Source organism: Rhynchophorus ferrugineus, unplaced genomic scaffold (genome assembly GCF_030347505.1).
Source record: "Rhynchophorus ferrugineus isolate W39M unplaced genomic scaffold, kcgeb_rfMv2 rfM3, whole genome shotgun sequence".
NCBI lineage: Eukaryota > Metazoa > Arthropoda > Insecta > Coleoptera > Curculionidae > Rhynchophorus > Rhynchophorus ferrugineus.
In genome coordinates, this window is record NW_027472582.1 from 47,891,199 (window position 1) to 47,909,658 (window position 18,460).

Sequence of the window (18,460 nt, forward strand, 5' to 3'; positions counted from 1 at the left end):
ACCAACATATACATTAACGTCATGTGTAGTCGTGTTGTCAATGTAGAGATAACAAACATTCCAAAAATATATCAATAGATGGCCTATAATATAATTAGTTAACAATAATTGTGTAATAATCCGTAGATATAAAGAAAAACAAATTTGATATTTAAAATTAATTTTAGTAACAGATTTTTTGAAAATCACTGTTAAGAAAGTAATAAGTTGATATTTAAAAGGAACTATATACAAAAAAATATGTTAATAAGCGCTTTCGTTTTTTTAAGGTAAAGTGTAAAAATACATACAGAATCTGTCTCAAGAGTTCAGTTTCTTAAATAATATATTGCCAATAAAGGCTTCATTATTGGGCTTCCATGCACTTTTAATAGCCTTACTACAATTCTAAGTATACTGGAAGTAGTGCCTGATATATATTCGAAATATGTATTGATATAATTAAATAAAATATAAGAAAATATGTATTACGGTAAAATGTATGTTTTATTGATTAAAGTAACCTAGATACTTTTTGAAATATATAATTCCATTTATTAGCGTTTATTCCTTCCAATAAAACAACCAATAACTTCGAATATACTGCCAACTGCAGTTTGTAAAAATGTAAAATTCGTTTAAAACCCCGGAGAGTTTTAAGAGATTGGATTTTTCCCTCTCATTTTATCCTACGTGAAAATAATTCTGCCTCTTTTTGTTTTCTTCGGAATATGTAACCGAATCAATTGACATTCTTGTCGGCTATCCACAATTTTATTCAAATTAGTGATAATAATTAAAGGTTAGAAATCGACAAACATTGTAAATCAAAATTCTAAGTTAATGCGGCAACATTGCAACGCGATGATGTCATATATTTTACATATAGCCCGTTCAATAAAACAGTGAACTCATGTCATCTAAATTTATGTCGTCGTAAAGTCGCAATGTTGCCTGATAAGAGAGACAATCTGTTTCTGACTCTATATAATGGCTTCGGCATTTTCAATCAAAGTAATAATAAGCGGCCATTTGACATTTCCCAAAACAAGCAAAGTCCCCAAACGTTGGTGGCTAACCAATAATTATTTTCACTAGGGTTTTAAAGAATTTTGACAACCAGGAAAATTTTTCAGGCTGATTCAGTTACATGTTTGAACATATCAGACAGCATTGTATCTCTTTTTAATTAGAATGAGAAGAAAAGGAAAATATTGTTTGATTTTAAAATGAATTTACAAATTACGATAGGCAACACATTCGACATTCTTTCCATTGTGGAATAACTGTCTACAAAGTACCCAGATGTTCAGCACGGGCTAGAACGGGTGCTAGCAGCGCCAACTATGAAATGTTAACGATTATCTGTCAGCCTCAAGACGTTTATCTGGGATGTTACTGAAGGGTACTTTCGACCAGTATCTGACCAGCCCTGAGTTCAGATGTGCCATTATCGATTACCCAAGCCTCGTCCTCGGGTAACACCACTGCCAACCCGTTTTTTATCTATTTTGTAATTTCACCTTTTTTATAAAATTTCAATAAATACTAAACCCTAAACATACATATATACATATACCCTATATATATATAGCCTATGTATATATATATATATATATATATATATATATATATATATATATATATATATATATATATATATATATATATATATACATACATAGGCTGCTTTATTGGATAAACCTCAAAAAATCATATATATTGTAATACGTAAATTATAATTAGATAATTTAAAACGAGATTATATTAATTATTGAAATATAACGATTATGCCCAATATAATTTCAAAAGAAACGGATTGAGACTTTGTCCGCGAATATTTTCAGATGTCGTCCCTTCAGGGGAGACATGGCTTCCTTCACGATTAACGTAAAATTGAATGGTTATTAACTGTTTAATTAAATTTTTTTTTTCGTCACTACAAAAGCAAGTAGTTCGTCTGGAACATTTATACTTAGTTACTCAGAAACGACCGTAAATAAGGAATATACTTTACACAGGCTTAAATCATCCATTGAATACGACTGAAGACAGCTGTTAGTTCCGTCTACCTTCCCCACCACTTTCTGTAACCGGCTAGCCATTCTAGTATGCAGGAAAAAACAATTCTGGAACCTTTTGAGAGAGATCCTGTATTTTTGTGCTTTGTATAGGGATAAATTATAAATTAAAAAAGTGTGTTATTAACGAGATTATTGAATTGAGTAATAAAAAATATATATGATATATTAAGAATAATCCATCTAGTTAATAAATGTGATGGATATTTGATTTTATGTACCATACCCAAGAGCAGTGGGGAAATAAGGTAAATAGTGTGAATTCCCGGTAATGTGAGTAGCTCCATGCTTTGTAAGGAAGAACAAAACTAAAAGACAAATACCTTATCTCTCCACTGTGTGTATGTTCTAATGTTTTTATTGTTTGAGACCTTGTGGGCGCCACCTCTGATGTCACTCATCTCCATGCTTTCTCCGTCTAGATCTACCGCAGAGTGGTATAGTGTATTCCTGGACAAGCCGACGTAGTGATTGTTGTTAAGCAGGCGTTTGTTGTGAGCTGAATTTACGGAAATGGTATCAAAAAAATCATCCTCGTCAGTAAAGTCTCCCATTACGTATGTACTGCTGAAATAAACGTTTACTAGTCTTAAAAGGTTGCTCCTATGAACATTGATTTATATTTACAACAAAACTATTCATGCATACTATACTACTATTTTTATATATTAAGATGTAATGGTAGAAAAATAAAATATAGAAGCACAGATAACAATTATAGTAAATATTACCATTATATAATATTTACAATGCAATTGCGTCTGTTTTTTATTTTCACCCTTATAAATTATGTCAAGTTCTTATGTGTTTTTATTAGCATTCTTAATTTTGCAAAAGACAGCGCAAGATAAATGTTTAATAAATTGTAGTATGCCTTATCTTTTTTTTCCTATATTTTAAAGTCCCCTTTTACCAACTAGGGGTTTATCTGAACTGGACCTACAGTTTAACGTGGGCTCCGAATCACGGTCCTCGACATTAAGCCTACCGACTGGCGAGTGACCAACTTAGAAATCATCCCATAAGACATCCGGTCTTATCCAGCCTGGTTACTGGCCTGACTGGGATCATTTTCCTTGTCGGATTTTGCACTCTTGCCTAGGACAATCACAGCCATAAATTTGCGACCATGCCCCATCAGGATTCGAACCCTGTGGCTATCGCAACAATAGATGGAGTGCCCTGTCGCCTTTGCCACTGCGCCAACCAAGCCGGCGCCTTATTATTTGGTATTAATTTTATAAGTATTTATTATGCTCATAATATGATAAAATCTTTATTATCTTAAAGTTAAAACAATTTACTGATAATAAATATAATCGAAACAAATTTTATGGAATTATTTTAATATATTCTTGTATTCAAATTTCGTTACTTAACAAAACTTATATCGAATTACATTCACCTACCAAATACTGTTGAGTATAATAAAAACACTTAAACATATATTTACCTGCAAAAGGTGTGTTATAAGTTATTTTTACGTAAAAAGATCACTAAATTTACTATTGCCACATGTGTGCCTTGAAACTTCTATGTATATCAACGTACGTACATAGATATACAAAAAAACTAATCAAACATTCTGTTTCTGAAATGTATTTGAATTTCGTTAATTGAATGGACTATGATCAAAATAGCGGCCGTGTCGGAATAGAATTGGAACGACTAATCATTTCAAGTGTATTTAACACCCATAGACATGTTTTGCAATAATATTTAAAAAATTTATAATATCTTAACATGTAATAAGCTTAATTCTTAATATTAACATTTAAAATTCCGAAAATAATACAGTTAGTTACTGATTATAGGTTTTTCAAAAAAATTTAAAAAGTTAAATTAGAATATAACATAAATATTTAAATTAGATGATCCAACACACTAGTCATTGACCTTGAGGTTGTAATCTATTCCATTCGAAGAAAAATGAATAATCCTAAAATTAAACCGTTTGGGTTATTTTCTGTTGATACCTGAGTTTTTTTAATTTTAAACTTGATTTTGTATATATGTATTTATTAAGAATTATACACGCTTATCAGTATTTCTTATTTCAAATAAAAATGGGTCAAAATATAAACCTGGTAATTATTTAGTCGCATTTATTATAATTTCTATATAGAAACAATTACCTAATTATAATAAACTGTGATAATTATAAACTTTGATAAAAACGGAAACCAGATATTTATTTTTCCAGATTTATTTGGTCTCTTTGAAATTAATCCCCATTGGATACAATTCATATAATACATAATAGATAGATAATAAATAATGATGTCAGTTTCAATCTGCTATTTTTAAACTATTGTTAAAAAGTATAGTTGCGATTTTAACATTGACCTTAATATATTTTCAAGCAAAACAAAAATCTTCAGCTGTCAAAATAGTTCTTAAAAATAGATGTTACAATGTTAATTTTTGTATATATTTTTGCCATTTCATTAAAATTAATAAATCATTTTCAAAATAATGTTTTAATTACATGCCAATAAAAACTTAATAATTATATGTAAATTAAAACTAAACCCATAAGCCATCTACACCATATTAAGCATTGTTAGAACATAGATTTTGAAAAGTGAATAAGCATTAAATACCATTTCCTCGTAGACAATAGTGCAATTTAAGTGCTTGCCATTCATGGTAAAGATGATATTGCAGTGTTCCTATGTTATTGAAGGGAAAGCCTCCAAAAACTAAGTCATTGAATGGTTTTCTAGCCTTACCTAACCCTCAAATGTTTTTAAACATAAACTTACACTTTTTATTAATAAAGCATTTTTTTAATGAGACTGTTTTATTATATTCTTGAGAATATAAAACAAAATATGAAACATAAAACGCCACACAGCAGACTACGGTTAAGAAATTCAAAAACCAATATTTCTATATCCTTAACTGTGTCATCAATTAAAAAATATCATGACGTCATAGTTCTCTGACATATTTTTCTTCTTCTAACATTTATAGGCAAAGTGTAGAACAATTTTAAATTGTATTATTGAGTATCAAATATTAACATAAGTTTACAATAAAACTAAGCTTTATATATATATATATATATATATATATATATATATATATATATATATATATTATGAGTTATGTCATTTCTTTTGTGAAACATAACCTTGGGAAACTTTTACAACTAGAGAATTAAAAGTGCGGAAATGTCTGGTAATAATTATACCAGTGATATTTTTAATGAATCATATCTGTTCCAGTGATATATCTGTTATAAAATGCAGATATTTATTAAGATATAATTTATTTCATTAAATCATTACATTAAGTTATTAAATTTAGTTGAAAATAATGTAAGTAAACAAAACAAGTCAATTTGTTTTCTTTGTAGCTTTTATCACATTGTTGGGATTAGTGGTTTGTGATACAGCTAAATAGAAAGAATAAGAAAAATATTTAGGATATTTACCTATTTCTCTATATTTTTCTTATAAAAATTTTACTAATTTCATGGTAAACACAAATATTGGACTTGCTATAAATTTTTGATAACATTGTTATTATATATTAATGTACTGATATATTTTAAATATTAAATCCTCAATTAATAAACACAAATCAGTGTACTACTGGCCTAATATCCTACTTCTATAGGATAAAAAGTATAATTATTTTGTTTTAAACTAGAATGGCGAATGAAGTAAATGGTCGGATAAGTCCAGCTGTTTCATTACCTAGAGTGAGTATTGGTTCAGATGGAGATTATGATGATAAATTAGGGGTACCTGAATCAATTAAAATTGTTGATGTGGGTGATGGTCCGGTTGCTATTGAAAATTCTGATGATGAACTACAAGGTAAATATTTATAGTTAAACAGTAGGTATATAATGATGCTATATAATAAATTATTTTAGATGACGAATTTGAAGGTGGTTTACCATTTTCAAGAGTTCATGATTATGTTAAATTTAATTCATTAAATAGAAATGCTTATGTTCTTGGGGAGGATGTTGTGGTAACACTTACTGATTATGAACGCCACATAACAACTCATATGATCAATCCGAATTTGTATGTTTTTTTTTTATTTTATAATATCTATATTGTGACTGGTTATTTATTGAAATATTGCTTCTAGGTATACAATATCGATTATGCATGCCGGGTTTAGTTGGCAAATTAAGAAAAGGTACAAGGATGTGCAAAATTTACACCAGGAGTTATTATTATTTAAAACCAGTTTGAATATACCATTTCCAAGTAAAACCCATAAAAATAAAATTAAGAACTTCAAGGAAAATGTCCCAGTAAATAAGAAGGGTAAAAGAAAAGCTGCATTGCCAAGGTCTGAACAGTTTTAAGTGGAATTTTGTAATTTTACTGTAAAATACATTTTGCAGGTTTCCAAAAAAACCAGAACTTTTGGTTTCCTTTGAAAAGATTCCAAACAGAATGAAACAGATAGAAGATTACTTGAATAATCTTCTGTCAATTCCGATTTATAGGAATCACCCTGCAACAGTATGTATCAAACAAATATAGCATGCTTTTTGTTAAGCTTGTTAATTTTTTCAGTTAAATTTTTTTGAGATAAGCCATCTATCATTTATTAAAGACTTGGGACTGAAAGGCAAGGAAGGAGTTGTTAAAAAGAAGTCAGGAAGTACAAATCCGGGCCAGTCAGGTTGTAACATTTTTGGATGTTATAATTGTTCATGTTGCCTTAGGTAACTTATCATTTATGACTGACATGTGTATATGTCTTCATGTTTTTCCTTTTAGATTTCAGCATTTCTGTAAAAATTTTGTATGCTCTCGTTGGAACAAAAGATGGTTCTTCTTAAAAGACAATTGTTTTGGATATATAAATCCTGCGACGGGTCGTATTAAATCAGTGATACTTTATGATCATGGATTTGAAGTAGCTACAGGAATGTATTCAATGCCGCTTGATACTGGGTTTCAAGTCCAGACTTTATGCCGATCGCTAGCTTTCAAATGCTGGACGAGGCGGAGGAGCAAAGAATGGGTCGAAGGCCTAAAACAAGTGGCCGAATCAACAGGTGGTTATTACAAAAAAAATGTTTCTTGTTTGTTTTAAACCAAAACCTTTCGTAGCGAGGGATTTTGTGCAGGTTAACCCGCATCGTTCGTTTGCTCCTGTTAGAAATAATACAGAGGCCACTTGGTTTGTTGATGGTTCATCTTATATGTCAAGTGTGGCGGATGCTCTCGCAGCTGCAAAAGAAGAAATTTTTATTGCTGATTGGTGGTTGAGCCCTCAAATTTACTTGAAACGTCCCGCTATTTGCGGTGATCATTGGAGGTTGGATAAATTACTGCAAAGGAAAGCGGTAAGTTTTTTTAACAATATGAAGATGATATTCTGTTGCTAAGTTTATGGTGAAGATGGTGCGAATGCGATGAGGCTAGGAATTAATTGCTATAGTTTTTTTGATTTGATATGGAGTTATTGAGTTGAGTTAGTACAAGTTAGATTTAATCAAAATATTCCATACATTATTTTGTACAACTTATTTCTATTTTTGTGGCAAAATTATTATACCGTCTCACGATTTACCATTCTTTGTTGATTCCACCAAACATAAACCATGAGCTTATCATAGTTTTATCTGTCAGTAAAAATATAAAAAAGTCATTTTACAAGTTACGTATATTACAGAAAATTCTTTTTTGTCTGGCAACCAAAAATCTGTAATGGCCTTTTCAGTCAACTCCCGTGGTAGTGTTTAGATCTTCCTCAAACCATACGAACGATTTTCATAGATTTTTCGATGATTGTAACTCATTGCCTTTGAGTTTTTGTTCTTAACATGACTTTAAAAATTAGCATAACTTTTAAAATTATTAATACCCCTAATAATTTGAAAACTGAAATATGGGTACCATAAGGTTCAACAATTTAGATTTTTTTGCGTCTATACCTGTTACTCTAACCCTAATGCTACAATGTTTTACAGTAATTACTTGTATATAATACTGTAGTGGTCGACTGCTATTAAGACGGATTCTACGCTCTTGATTAATGTTTTTCTTGGAGCTATACGCTGCGTCTTCCACCGAAAAGAGCTATTTCGCTATAAAAATCGTTCGTTTACCGGCATGCCCAAACCGTTATAATCAGCGTCTCTGAATTTATTCCCCAACTGTACACCGATTGTCGCATCTTAATTGAATTGCTTAATTTTTAATACGATTTAGGAGAGAAATACGTAGAATTTTCCTTAAGCATCGCATTTGAAAGTCCTCAAGCTCATAGATGTCAGACTAATAGTAAACAAGTATCGGACTCATATAGAAGGAGTGGCAAGATAAGCGTTCCAAAGAGGCGTATTTTACTATTGTATTATTGCCTTTATTCCACACGCACCATCTTAAAGAGGCAAAATCTCCTGCAACTTAGCTGATTACTTTAGCAGTATATACCATTGAAAGTAGAAATATCATTTCGCACATAGCTAATGGAACAATCGTAAAATATTTGAAGACATTTAATTCTTTTAGGGGAGCATGTTCAGTTTCCAAAACTGCACAAATGAAAGTCATTGTCTGCAGTCGAAAGCAGAGTAGAAATCAAAAAAACAACAATCACATCCGTCCACGTCAAATATTTCCCTCCATAAACTAGTAGAATATGAAATTCTTTCCTATACAACCGAGATTTCTTCCAGATTCCGTCTGTTCCTCTTAGCTTTTCTCTTCAGGAGCTCTTTGAAGTGTCATTTGTATAATTATCATAAATATTTTCCCGCAATTGCTGCCATACTGCCATGAGTATGTCAGATTCTCCAAATTTCCAAGATATTTTTTTTTTTTTATTATTACTCTTCGTGAGTCCACAATCTGCCCTATTGGCAATAAGTATTTCTTATGTCTATATTATATATACATGGCATGTAGAAAATCACTTCATTAAGCAATCTTCTGTATAAAATATTATCTTAATTAATTAGTCTTATTCTAATGCTTATTCTAAACTCTACATATGTCCAGTAATCAGATCAGGTGGTGTTAAACGTTTTAGTCTACGCACTTCACTATCACGTCTCATATTTAGCTGATTAGCGAGTACATTGGGATGCACTGACACTCTTTCGAAGTACTTCACACAAACACGTTGGATTACACTCGTTATAGGTTCTAGAGGAATATCGCGTTGTATCACTTTATTTGAAATATAGTACGGAGCATCAACAATGGCACGCAACACCTTATTTTGGAACCGTTGAATGATGGATATATTAGATTTGCTAGCGGTACCCCATAGTTGAATTCCATATGTCCAAATGGGCTTGAGTATAGACTCATACAGCAATACCTTGTTATCTAATGATAACTTGGATTTGCGCCCAATGAGCCAATACATTTGATATAATTTTAGTCCTAGTTGTTTCCGTTTAGAGAGTATGTGCTTCTTCCAGGTTAGGCGTCGATCTAAATGCATACCAAGATATTTAACATGCTCTGCTTGGGGGAGTTGACGATGATTGATATTTACCGGTGGGCATGTTCTTCTACGCAGGGTAAACGTTATATGCGTGGATTTTGATTCATTGGCTTTAATGCGCCATGTCTTCAACCATAATTGTATTTGCTCCAGGTGGGTTTGTAGGTTTATTGATGCTGTGACTGGATCTTCATGGGATGCTAAGATTGCTGTATCGTCTGCATATGTTGCCACAGTAGTTATTTTTGTGGTGGGCAGATCAGCCGTATACAGAAGATACAGTACTGGACCCAGTACACTACCTTGCGGAACTCCTGAATATATGGGATATAATTCGGTATGTTCATCGCCTTGATTTACAATAAAATGTCTGTCAGTGAGATACGATTTTAGTAGCTGATAGTCCGGATGAGGGAGAAGTTTCTTTAGTTTAACCTGCAAGCCCGTATGCCATACTTTGTCAAAAGCCTGAGATATGTCTAGGAAAGCAGCCGAACAATATCTTTTGGCATTTAGGTCGGCGTTTATTTGGTTTACAAGTCTATGCACTTGTTCTATAGTCCCATGCTTATTGCGAAAGCCAAACTGATGCTCTGGAATAATTTTTCTTTTTTTCTATTATATAGTTTAGTTTTTTTATGTATAATTTCTCGAAAACTTTCGAGATTACTGGTAATAAACTTATAGGTCGGTAGGAGGTCACATCTTCTGGTATTTTTCCTGGTTTAAGTATCATTAATATTTTAGCTACTTTCCAGATACTAGGGAAGTAATTAATTCGTAGCATAGCATTAAATATATATGTTAATAGTTTTATAGCCTTTTCTGATAGTTCTTTTACAATTTTGCCAGTAATTAAGTCATAACCAGGAGCTTTTTTAATATTAATCTCTCTCATTATTGTATGTTTAACTTTTTTGACCGTTAATTTCTCGTGCGGTAAATCCATTTGAAATGGCGAATCTAGAAAGCTAGTAATTTTATTTTCGTCATCTTTATGTAGCTGAGTCTGGAAAGGTTTAAAAACATTTTTTAAGTGTTTTGAGAAAACGTCGGCCTTCTCTTTATTGCTTCTCGCCCAATTATTTTCGCTTGTTTTAATAGGTGGGTTATGCTGCTGGGATCTCCTAAGCTTTTTTGTTGCTTTCCACAACGAATAGTCTGTAGCCTCAGTTGATGTCAAGTTTTCTAGGTATTCTTGAATGCCTTGGTTTTGTTCAATTTGGATTAGATCTCTCAGCTCTTTTATGGCCCTATTAAATTTTCTTTTATTCTCTTCAGTCCTTTGCTGTTGCCAATTTCGTCGTAACTTTCTTTTTTCTGCTATCTTTTTCTGTATTGTACATGATATATGTGTATTTTTTCTTGGAAATGTTTCACTGTTGGGAGTCGCGGAATATGCTGCCTCCTGTATATTTTTTGTAAGATTTATTGCTGCTATTTCTATATCCATTTCAGTTTGTAACGGTAAGTTTAGAGAGATATTTTGGTCTAAGTTTTCTCTAAATGAGGGCCAGTTAGTTCTATTATTGCACAGAGAAGGGGGTTTATCTTTGATGGTAATTTTTGAAGAAATTGTTACTATTATTGGTGAATAATCAGAAGACAGGTCGAAGCATGATTCTGCCTGACACTTTTTTGGATCAATATTTTTTGTAATACAGAAATCTATTGTATCTGGTTTTTTATTTCTGTCTGAAGGCCAATATGTTGGTTCACCAGTAGAGATATGTTGTAAGTTATCTTTCCTTATGGCTTTGAGTAGTTCTCTACCTTTTGAGGTTATTATTCTTGAACCCCACATTAAATGTTTTGCATTATAATCTCCTCCTGCTATAAATCTATTACCTAGCGTACTGAAGAATTCTTGAAATTGTTCTGCCTTGTTGTTATGTTTGGGTGGGCAATAAATCGAAGAAATTGTTAATGGTCCATGGGCTTCCTCTATGGTTATACTAGTGGCTTGCAGGTAGTCTTTGCGGAATTTTTCTTTTTCGAAATGCTTTATATCATCTCGAATTATTATGGCTGTACCTCCATGTGCTTTATCATCAGGGTGATTTGTATGATAACGCTTATATTTAGGAACTTTCAGATAATTCTTGTCCGTAAAGTGTGTTTCGGAAACCATCATAACGTCGATATTTTGTTCATTTACGAACATTTTTAGTTCCCTGGCGTGTTGTTGGAGCCCATTGGCATTCCAGACGGCGATTTTGTAGCTATTGGTTTCAGGCATTAGGCAAATTTGCTTACGACGGTTGTGAGTAGACCAAGCATCGTACTCATTTGATCCATTAGTTTGGCCATCATATTTTCTAATCTTGAGATGTTGCTAGTTTCAGTAGGTTGAGATATTGTTTCTCGTTTTTGTGCTGAACCATTTTCAACTATTTGGGCATAAGTTATGTCTGGTTGACTTGTTCTGGTGGGTAGTGGTAGATTGGTAGTAGTGGATTGTTTTTGTTGATGCCTTTTTTCCCTTAAAGCAGGATAGAGTTTCTGCTGTAGTTGCTTGTGAACTGCGCAACCCTTGTAGTTCGCTGGATGATTTCCGTTACAGTTAACACATTTCACTTTTTCATCGCGAACTTTACGAGTACAATCTCCTGTCTTATGTTCTCCTGCACATTTTACGCATCTATATGATTTGCGACAGTAAGTCTTTGTGTGCCCGTGCGCTTGACACCTTGTGCATTGTGGTATAATTCTTTTTATATGTGGTGGTTCGCATTTAATAATATTATTTTCCAATTTGGTGATTTCATACACCGCCTTATTATTTCCATTAGGTTTTATGTCTATATAAAACATAGGCAGAGGTTTTTTTGTCGTGTGATGTCGTATATTGTGAATATTTACGACCTCGTGGCCTTTTTCAGCTAGTGCTACCTTGATGGTGTTAAAGTCCGTCCCGTGATGTAATCCTTTTAATACGAATTTAAATGTTCTCTCGGATTTTGGCCTGAATGTATGGTATTGGGTGTTTCTTTCATCTAATTCTTTTATAAGAACTTTAAAGTGATCCGCTTCGAACAATTGGATTTTAATTGTTTCATAGCTCACTGTTTTAATTGTGTAGTTCGTAGTAATGGTTTTCAATAAATCATGGATGTTTTTTATTATTCCTACCTTATAGACTGTTATTGGTGGTGGTTTGGGAACAACTTTTTCAGGGCTTGGTTGTATGTTCTCTTCAATTTCTTCCGACAGGTTGCTAAAACTGTTTTTTGTCTCTATCGGTTTCTGCAACCAATAGTCACTGATTCTTGTTTGTTTCCTCGCGATTTCTTCTTCTGGACTTCTCAATCGTTTTTTGTTAATGACTGTAGTCCATTCTGATGGTGGAGTTTGCGTTATTGCTGTTTGTTCTAATCTTATATCAAAGTGTGCAGGTGATTTGGTTGAATCGCTATGGTTTGCCATTTTTTAATTTTTAATATTTTATTTAATTTACTTCCAGAGGATAAAAAAAATAAAATAAATACATTGTTTATTTCACGCACTTCATTTTTCACTTACGTTATTTTAGCACTAGTTTTTTACTATAATACTATAAATGAATTTCAAAAGGACTGTTGTAAAATAAGATGAAATAATTTTAAACACTAATAAAAATGAGATGCCGTCCTTTTGTCTGGTCACGTAAACACGTATTCACTACACTTTAGGTCCACTGAGAGACGGATAGCCGTATCTGTTATGCGTTTTTAATACTCAATTAAATAACCGTAATAAAATACTGGGTTTTTTTTAAAGAAAGGTATCTTTTTATAGCTTGGACCGTATTGAAAATACGTCTTCACCCTACGAAGGTTGGAACTGAACTTCCAAGATATAGTAGGTTTATTGTATAGTAAATTTTTGATATTTGGTTATAATATAAATAGTATGTATTTGGTTTCACACATCAGATATAATATTTACTTAGGACGGTACAAGAGCACGGCGTATAGCAACATTATTACAACAGTTTTTACTATTTTTACACGCTCTATATTCTTCCATTGAGTGCATCTTGGATAGACGGACAATAAAAGTTTTATAGCATACTACATAAGAAGCATGAAGGCTTCCCTACTTCCAAAAAAATACACAAATGTTCAAACCCGCTTCCCAAAATAGTCGTCTTATGTGATAATAAAACAGTTTCTATGAAGTGAATTCTTTAGCGATTTGTGAAGGGTACTAGCTGGCGAATGACTAATTGAACATTATCACAGAATGCATCTGATCTTACTATCATACCTATCCAATCCTGTTTATATCATTCTTGTTTATAGGGGATATATGAAGAGTCTAATGACTGCATCATGAATATTGCTAGCTTACAATAAATTTAATGGCTGTTTTAGGAGAGTGGTGTGAAGGTATATATTTTGTTGTACAAAGAAGTGCAATTGGCTTTAGGCTTGAATAGCTTTTATAGCAAGCAAATACTACAAAATCTGCATAAAAATATTAGAGTTATGAGACACCCAGATCATGCCAAAGTAGGAGTATTTCTGTGGGCACATCATGAAAAAATCGTTGTTGTTGATCAAACTTATGCGTTCGTAGGTGGTATCGATTTGTGTTATGGTCGATGGGATGATGAAAAACACAGGTATTGGTAAAAAATATTATTTTTTAATATGGGCTTAAATAGTTATTACTTTGTAGATTGACAGATTTAGGTAGTATCGCGCCAACTGCGGACGTATCAACGTTAAGGAAGAAAACGTCTAGTGTGCCTGCAGGCGATGTAATATATCCCATCCCTGAGCCTTATTATAAAAGAAACCCTTTACCAACGCCTGAAGGATGTAAAACGCCTTTTAATACTGCCGACGTAAATCCTGATGACTTAGTTAAATTAAGTCCTGGAGATCACTTATTAATGCCGTCACAGTAAGAGACACTGCCTGTGTTCTTTAATTGTGTTAATGCTTCTTTGTTTTAAGTTCTTTCATAAAACCAAATACTCCCAATATCGAACGAAAGAACATTTTTACCGATATCTCCGAAAGGGTTAAGTCAAAGGGGCGAGAATTGATTAACCTAGTTTACACACCGAGCGAGGACGAGTTAGACACCCCTGGATTAGAGTTAGAAAATGAGAAAGGTAAAATGTTGGAGACTCCAGAACAGATCATAGATGCTTTGGATGGGTCAGCCAAGTTGTGGGTGGGGAAGGACTATGTTAATTTTATTGTGAAAGATTTTACCAAGTTAGATTCTCCATTTGACGATTTTATTGATCGCGTAAGAAACGAAAATTCAAGATTTAAATACTTTTTTATTAATATATTTTAAATTCTTTAGGTTACAACACCAAGAATGCCATGGCATGATATAGGATCGTGCTTATATGGTCCTGCAGCTAGAGATGTCGCTAGACATTTTATTCAGCGTTGGAATGCTACGAAATTGGAGAAGGGAAAGAATAATGACCTGTGTTCATATTTGCTGCCTAAATCATATAATGATTTTAAAACTTTGCCAATTAATTTTCCAAATACAACATGCAATGTTACTTGTCAGGTATTTTAAAATTTACTTTATATTTTAATGGCATGTTATATCAGTCTTCATTATATAGGTTTTAAGAAGTGTTAGTACTTGGTCTGGAGGTTTCTTGGAACCTGATCATGTAGAGCAGAGTATTCACGAAGCCTACATTGAAACTATTACGCGGGCTCAGCATTATATTTACATTGAGAATCAGTTTTTTATTACATTGTCTTATCATAATCCCAACACACGCAATCAGATCGGGGAGGCTTTATATAAACGTATTATAAGAGCTCATAAGTAAGTCAAAATATAACACATAGACACAAAACTGTCGAAAATACATAGAACATTTGTTCTAATATATTTAATGAATTTATTAATGAGCCATTTTAGCCATGTAGTAACATTAAATATTTCCAGAGAAAAAACGACATTTAGGGTTTATGTGGTTATGCCTTTATTGCCTGGCTTTGAAGGTGAAGTTGGAGGTGCTACTGGTACTTCTTTACATGCCATTACTCATTGGAATTATGCTTCTATATCCAGGTAAAGTTTCCTACATACTTATATTAATTTCGGTGTTGATGTTTTGTGATTGTAGAGGGCGTGATGCTCTTCTCACTAGATTGAAGGAAGCAGGCATAGAGGATCCATCAAATTATATTTCGTTTTATGGTCTTAGAAATCATTCTAGATTGAATAGTGAACCAATAACAGAACTTATTTATGTTCATTCTAAACTCATGATTGTGGATGATAGAATAGTAATATGTGGATCGGCAAATATCAACGATCGATCTATGATTGGTAAAAGAGATTCCGAAATTGCTGTAATAATTGAGGTATGTTCTAATTTTTTACTATGTGAAAATGTAATTTTGTATTATATTAATGCATTATCTTTCTGCAATATTTTTCAAAAATGTTATTAGGATGAAAAGTTTGAAGATGGTCTTATGGATGGAAACAGTTACCCTTGTGGTTTATACGCTGGCAATTTAAGAAAATATCTCTTTAAGGAACATTTGGGTCTACTGGAAAATGATATTGATGCTATGAATTTTAATGTTTCAGATCCTGTTATTGAATCTTTTTATAGGTAAGGTATCTATTATATTATATATCAACTATATACAATTTTTATTCAGAAGGTTCTAATTTATTAGACCTAACAATTTTGTTACTTTTTGTTTTCCAATTCTTTATCTAAAATGTTTTATGTATGGCTTTTTTAATCTACTACTATCCTATTGTACATATTTTGAATATTTTTATTTCTATTGTTATGAATTGTGGAAAGGTATGGAACATAAAAAATATTATTTGACTTTTAATTAACTACTTTAATTTTACTTTTTTAATTATATTGTCTATATTTTTATTTTATTTGCACTATTTTTTTATCATCGTTCTATCTTCAAATCCAAGATCTAATATTTCGCATCAAAACTTAATATTTGATGGATGGTATATCTGTATATGTTTAAAAGATAGCATTTTCTTCACACGTAATTTAAGGGTTTCTCTAATTCAAAGAGGTTTTGTCTCTTCAATCTCCGGATAAGTCCACTGTTATCAAGTACTTGTACTTTGACGTTTTTTCTTGTTTACACAATATGGTGGTGTGGTGTTTGGTGTTTTTCGCAAATTCTTAATTTCTAAGTAAGGTAAGTTTTTGGGGATGTGCTCTGAAGAAATTTGTTTTGCTGAATTTGGATCATATTGGTATTGGGTTTCTTTGTGCGACCCCAAGGTCAAAGTGTATTTATATAATAGCAATTTATTGTGAAGTGATAATTCGGATTATCGTTTATGCAACCACAACATTTTTTGAGCCTCACAAATTTTTCGTGTTAGTTTTTTCATAACATGCTCTTTCGACTTGAGCTTGAATTTAATATGGAATTTAAAAAGTGCATAATATTTTATATATTTTGTTAGAACCGATTTTGTAAAGGCGGTGGGCAATTCAAACAGTGGATTCAACTGAGTCACTCTGTTTTTATATTTTAGAAACAACTCGGTTAAAGCCACAATACAGAATTATTAAGTTGTCAACTATTCTTTTATATTAACATTTATTTATGCAATCGTATATACACGAGGCATGGTGACCATATGGTGGCTCCACCTAATTATTTATATGCCCAACAATTTACACATTTTTTAATTTTCAAGCAAATACTAAATCTAGTCGAGAATTACGTTCATATCAATGAGACGCTTAAATAATAAGATTCTTACAACTAAGAAATAATAAGATAATAAAATTAAAATAATTTTATATTAATTTTTTTTTCATTAACAACAGAGATAGTTGGTATAAAACAGCGAGCCTAAATACTGAACTATATGAGAAAATTTTTCATTGTTTACCCTCTGATACGGTAGAAACATTCGAAGAATTAAGGAAAAATAATGAATTAAAACCGCTTTGGGTAAACGAGTTCTCAAGGGCTGAGAAAATGTTGGAAGACATTCAAGTAAGTAGTATTTTATTTAAGTATAATTTTTTTAAATAATATTTAACTTTCTAGGGTCATCTTGTGTTTTTGCCACTTAATTTCTTAAGCAAAGAAAACCTAACACCAGCTGCCGCTTCAGTGGAAGGAATGATGCCTACCTCATTGTGGACATAATTTTTTATGCATTTTAAAAGCTTTATAAACCTTCTCAGGTGATTTACTATATTAATTTTTCATATCAAAACAATTATATCAAGCTTATTTTACTGATCTTAATATTAACATTTAAGGATACTAATTTACTTCTGTCATTGTTTTTTTGAACATTTCATTGATCACTCAGTAATGTGATAAAACTATCAGTATTTTACTGTCTTATCAGCAATAACCTATCATACATTTGATGTAACACCTGAGAGTTGAATAGTAAATGATTGTTAATTTATGCGAATTTAAAATTTTATACAGTAACTACTTTTTGAAGCTTTACTCAGATATAAATTTTACATATTCTTTTGGATATAAATCAAGTAATTTTTTAGTAACAATTAGATTAATGTGTGTTGAGTTATATATACATTTAAGTCATAATGTTTAAAGTATGTGCCTTAGCTTTCATACAAACAATTTACCCTTTTTTTCTTTAATTTACTTAATTGGGTTTTGCTTAACTTTTACAGTAAATATATTATTTTTATATTCTCGTCGCAGTCCAATTTAGTATTTTAATAATATTTTCTGAAGTACAAATACAGCTGGAGCATATGATTAACCATCAAATCTGTACTTAAACGTATATAGCCAACAGTTTATATTTACGCATTCCGAAGCTTTTAAAGCTTTATTTTCAATACATATTTTTTATACTCATATACACTACATATTATATTTACTCATATTTTTATTTAATACAAATTTACTTTGTGAAAGAAAATTGTTGCCAGTAATTTTTTTAGCATATTTTGATATTATTTGTTGTGTTTGTTAATGTTTATTCAT

The 18,460-nt window shown here is 31.6% G+C and overlaps 2 protein-coding genes across 19 annotated transcripts in view; one reads left to right on the forward strand and one right to left on the reverse strand.

Annotated features, from left to right (window-relative positions):
- LOC143194463 (anoctamin-1) overlaps positions 1 to 18,460 on the reverse strand; it is a 36,943-nt gene that overhangs the window by 16,431 nt on the left and 2,052 nt on the right. Inside the window, exons 1-3 of one of the 16 annotated variants that reach the window (XM_076401287.1) lie at positions 4,793 to 4,906; positions 4,664 to 4,732; positions 2,384 to 2,624 (exon numbers count right to left, since the gene is read on the reverse strand). In XM_076401287.1, the coding sequence (XP_076257402.1) occupies positions 2,384 to 2,614 (231 nt within the window). In that variant the 5' untranslated portion in view covers positions 2,615 to 2,624; positions 4,664 to 4,732; positions 4,793 to 4,906. Of the gene's footprint in view, positions 1 to 2,383; positions 2,628 to 3,513; positions 3,582 to 4,663; positions 4,979 to 18,460 lie in introns of those variants that run through there. The other 15 variants (XM_076401283.1, XM_076401291.1, XM_076401281.1 and 12 more) reach the window with 15 other exon arrangements.
- Pld (Phospholipase D) lies at positions 5,177 to 18,376 on the forward strand. Of its 3 annotated transcripts, none has more exons than XM_076401277.1 (18): positions 5,177 to 5,383; positions 5,718 to 5,887; positions 5,947 to 6,103; positions 6,171 to 6,377; positions 6,433 to 6,553; positions 6,608 to 6,759; positions 6,815 to 7,095; positions 7,151 to 7,386; positions 13,856 to 14,106; positions 14,163 to 14,390; positions 14,444 to 14,744; positions 14,805 to 15,023; positions 15,082 to 15,293; positions 15,417 to 15,542; positions 15,598 to 15,838; positions 15,929 to 16,095; positions 17,308 to 17,479; positions 17,534 to 18,376. In XM_076401277.1, the coding sequence occupies exons 2-18, from the start codon at positions 5,719 to 5,721 to the stop codon at positions 17,633 to 17,635; spliced, it is 3,342 nt and encodes a 1,113-aa protein (XP_076257392.1). In that variant the 5' UTR covers positions 5,177 to 5,383; position 5,718; the 3' UTR covers positions 17,636 to 18,376. The 3 variants fall into 3 exon arrangements, with proteins under 3 accessions (XP_076257392.1, XP_076257393.1, XP_076257394.1); XM_076401278.1 differs by having other exon boundaries at positions 5,177 to 5,243; XM_076401279.1 differs by lacking the exon at positions 5,177 to 5,383 and adding an exon at positions 5,429 to 5,543.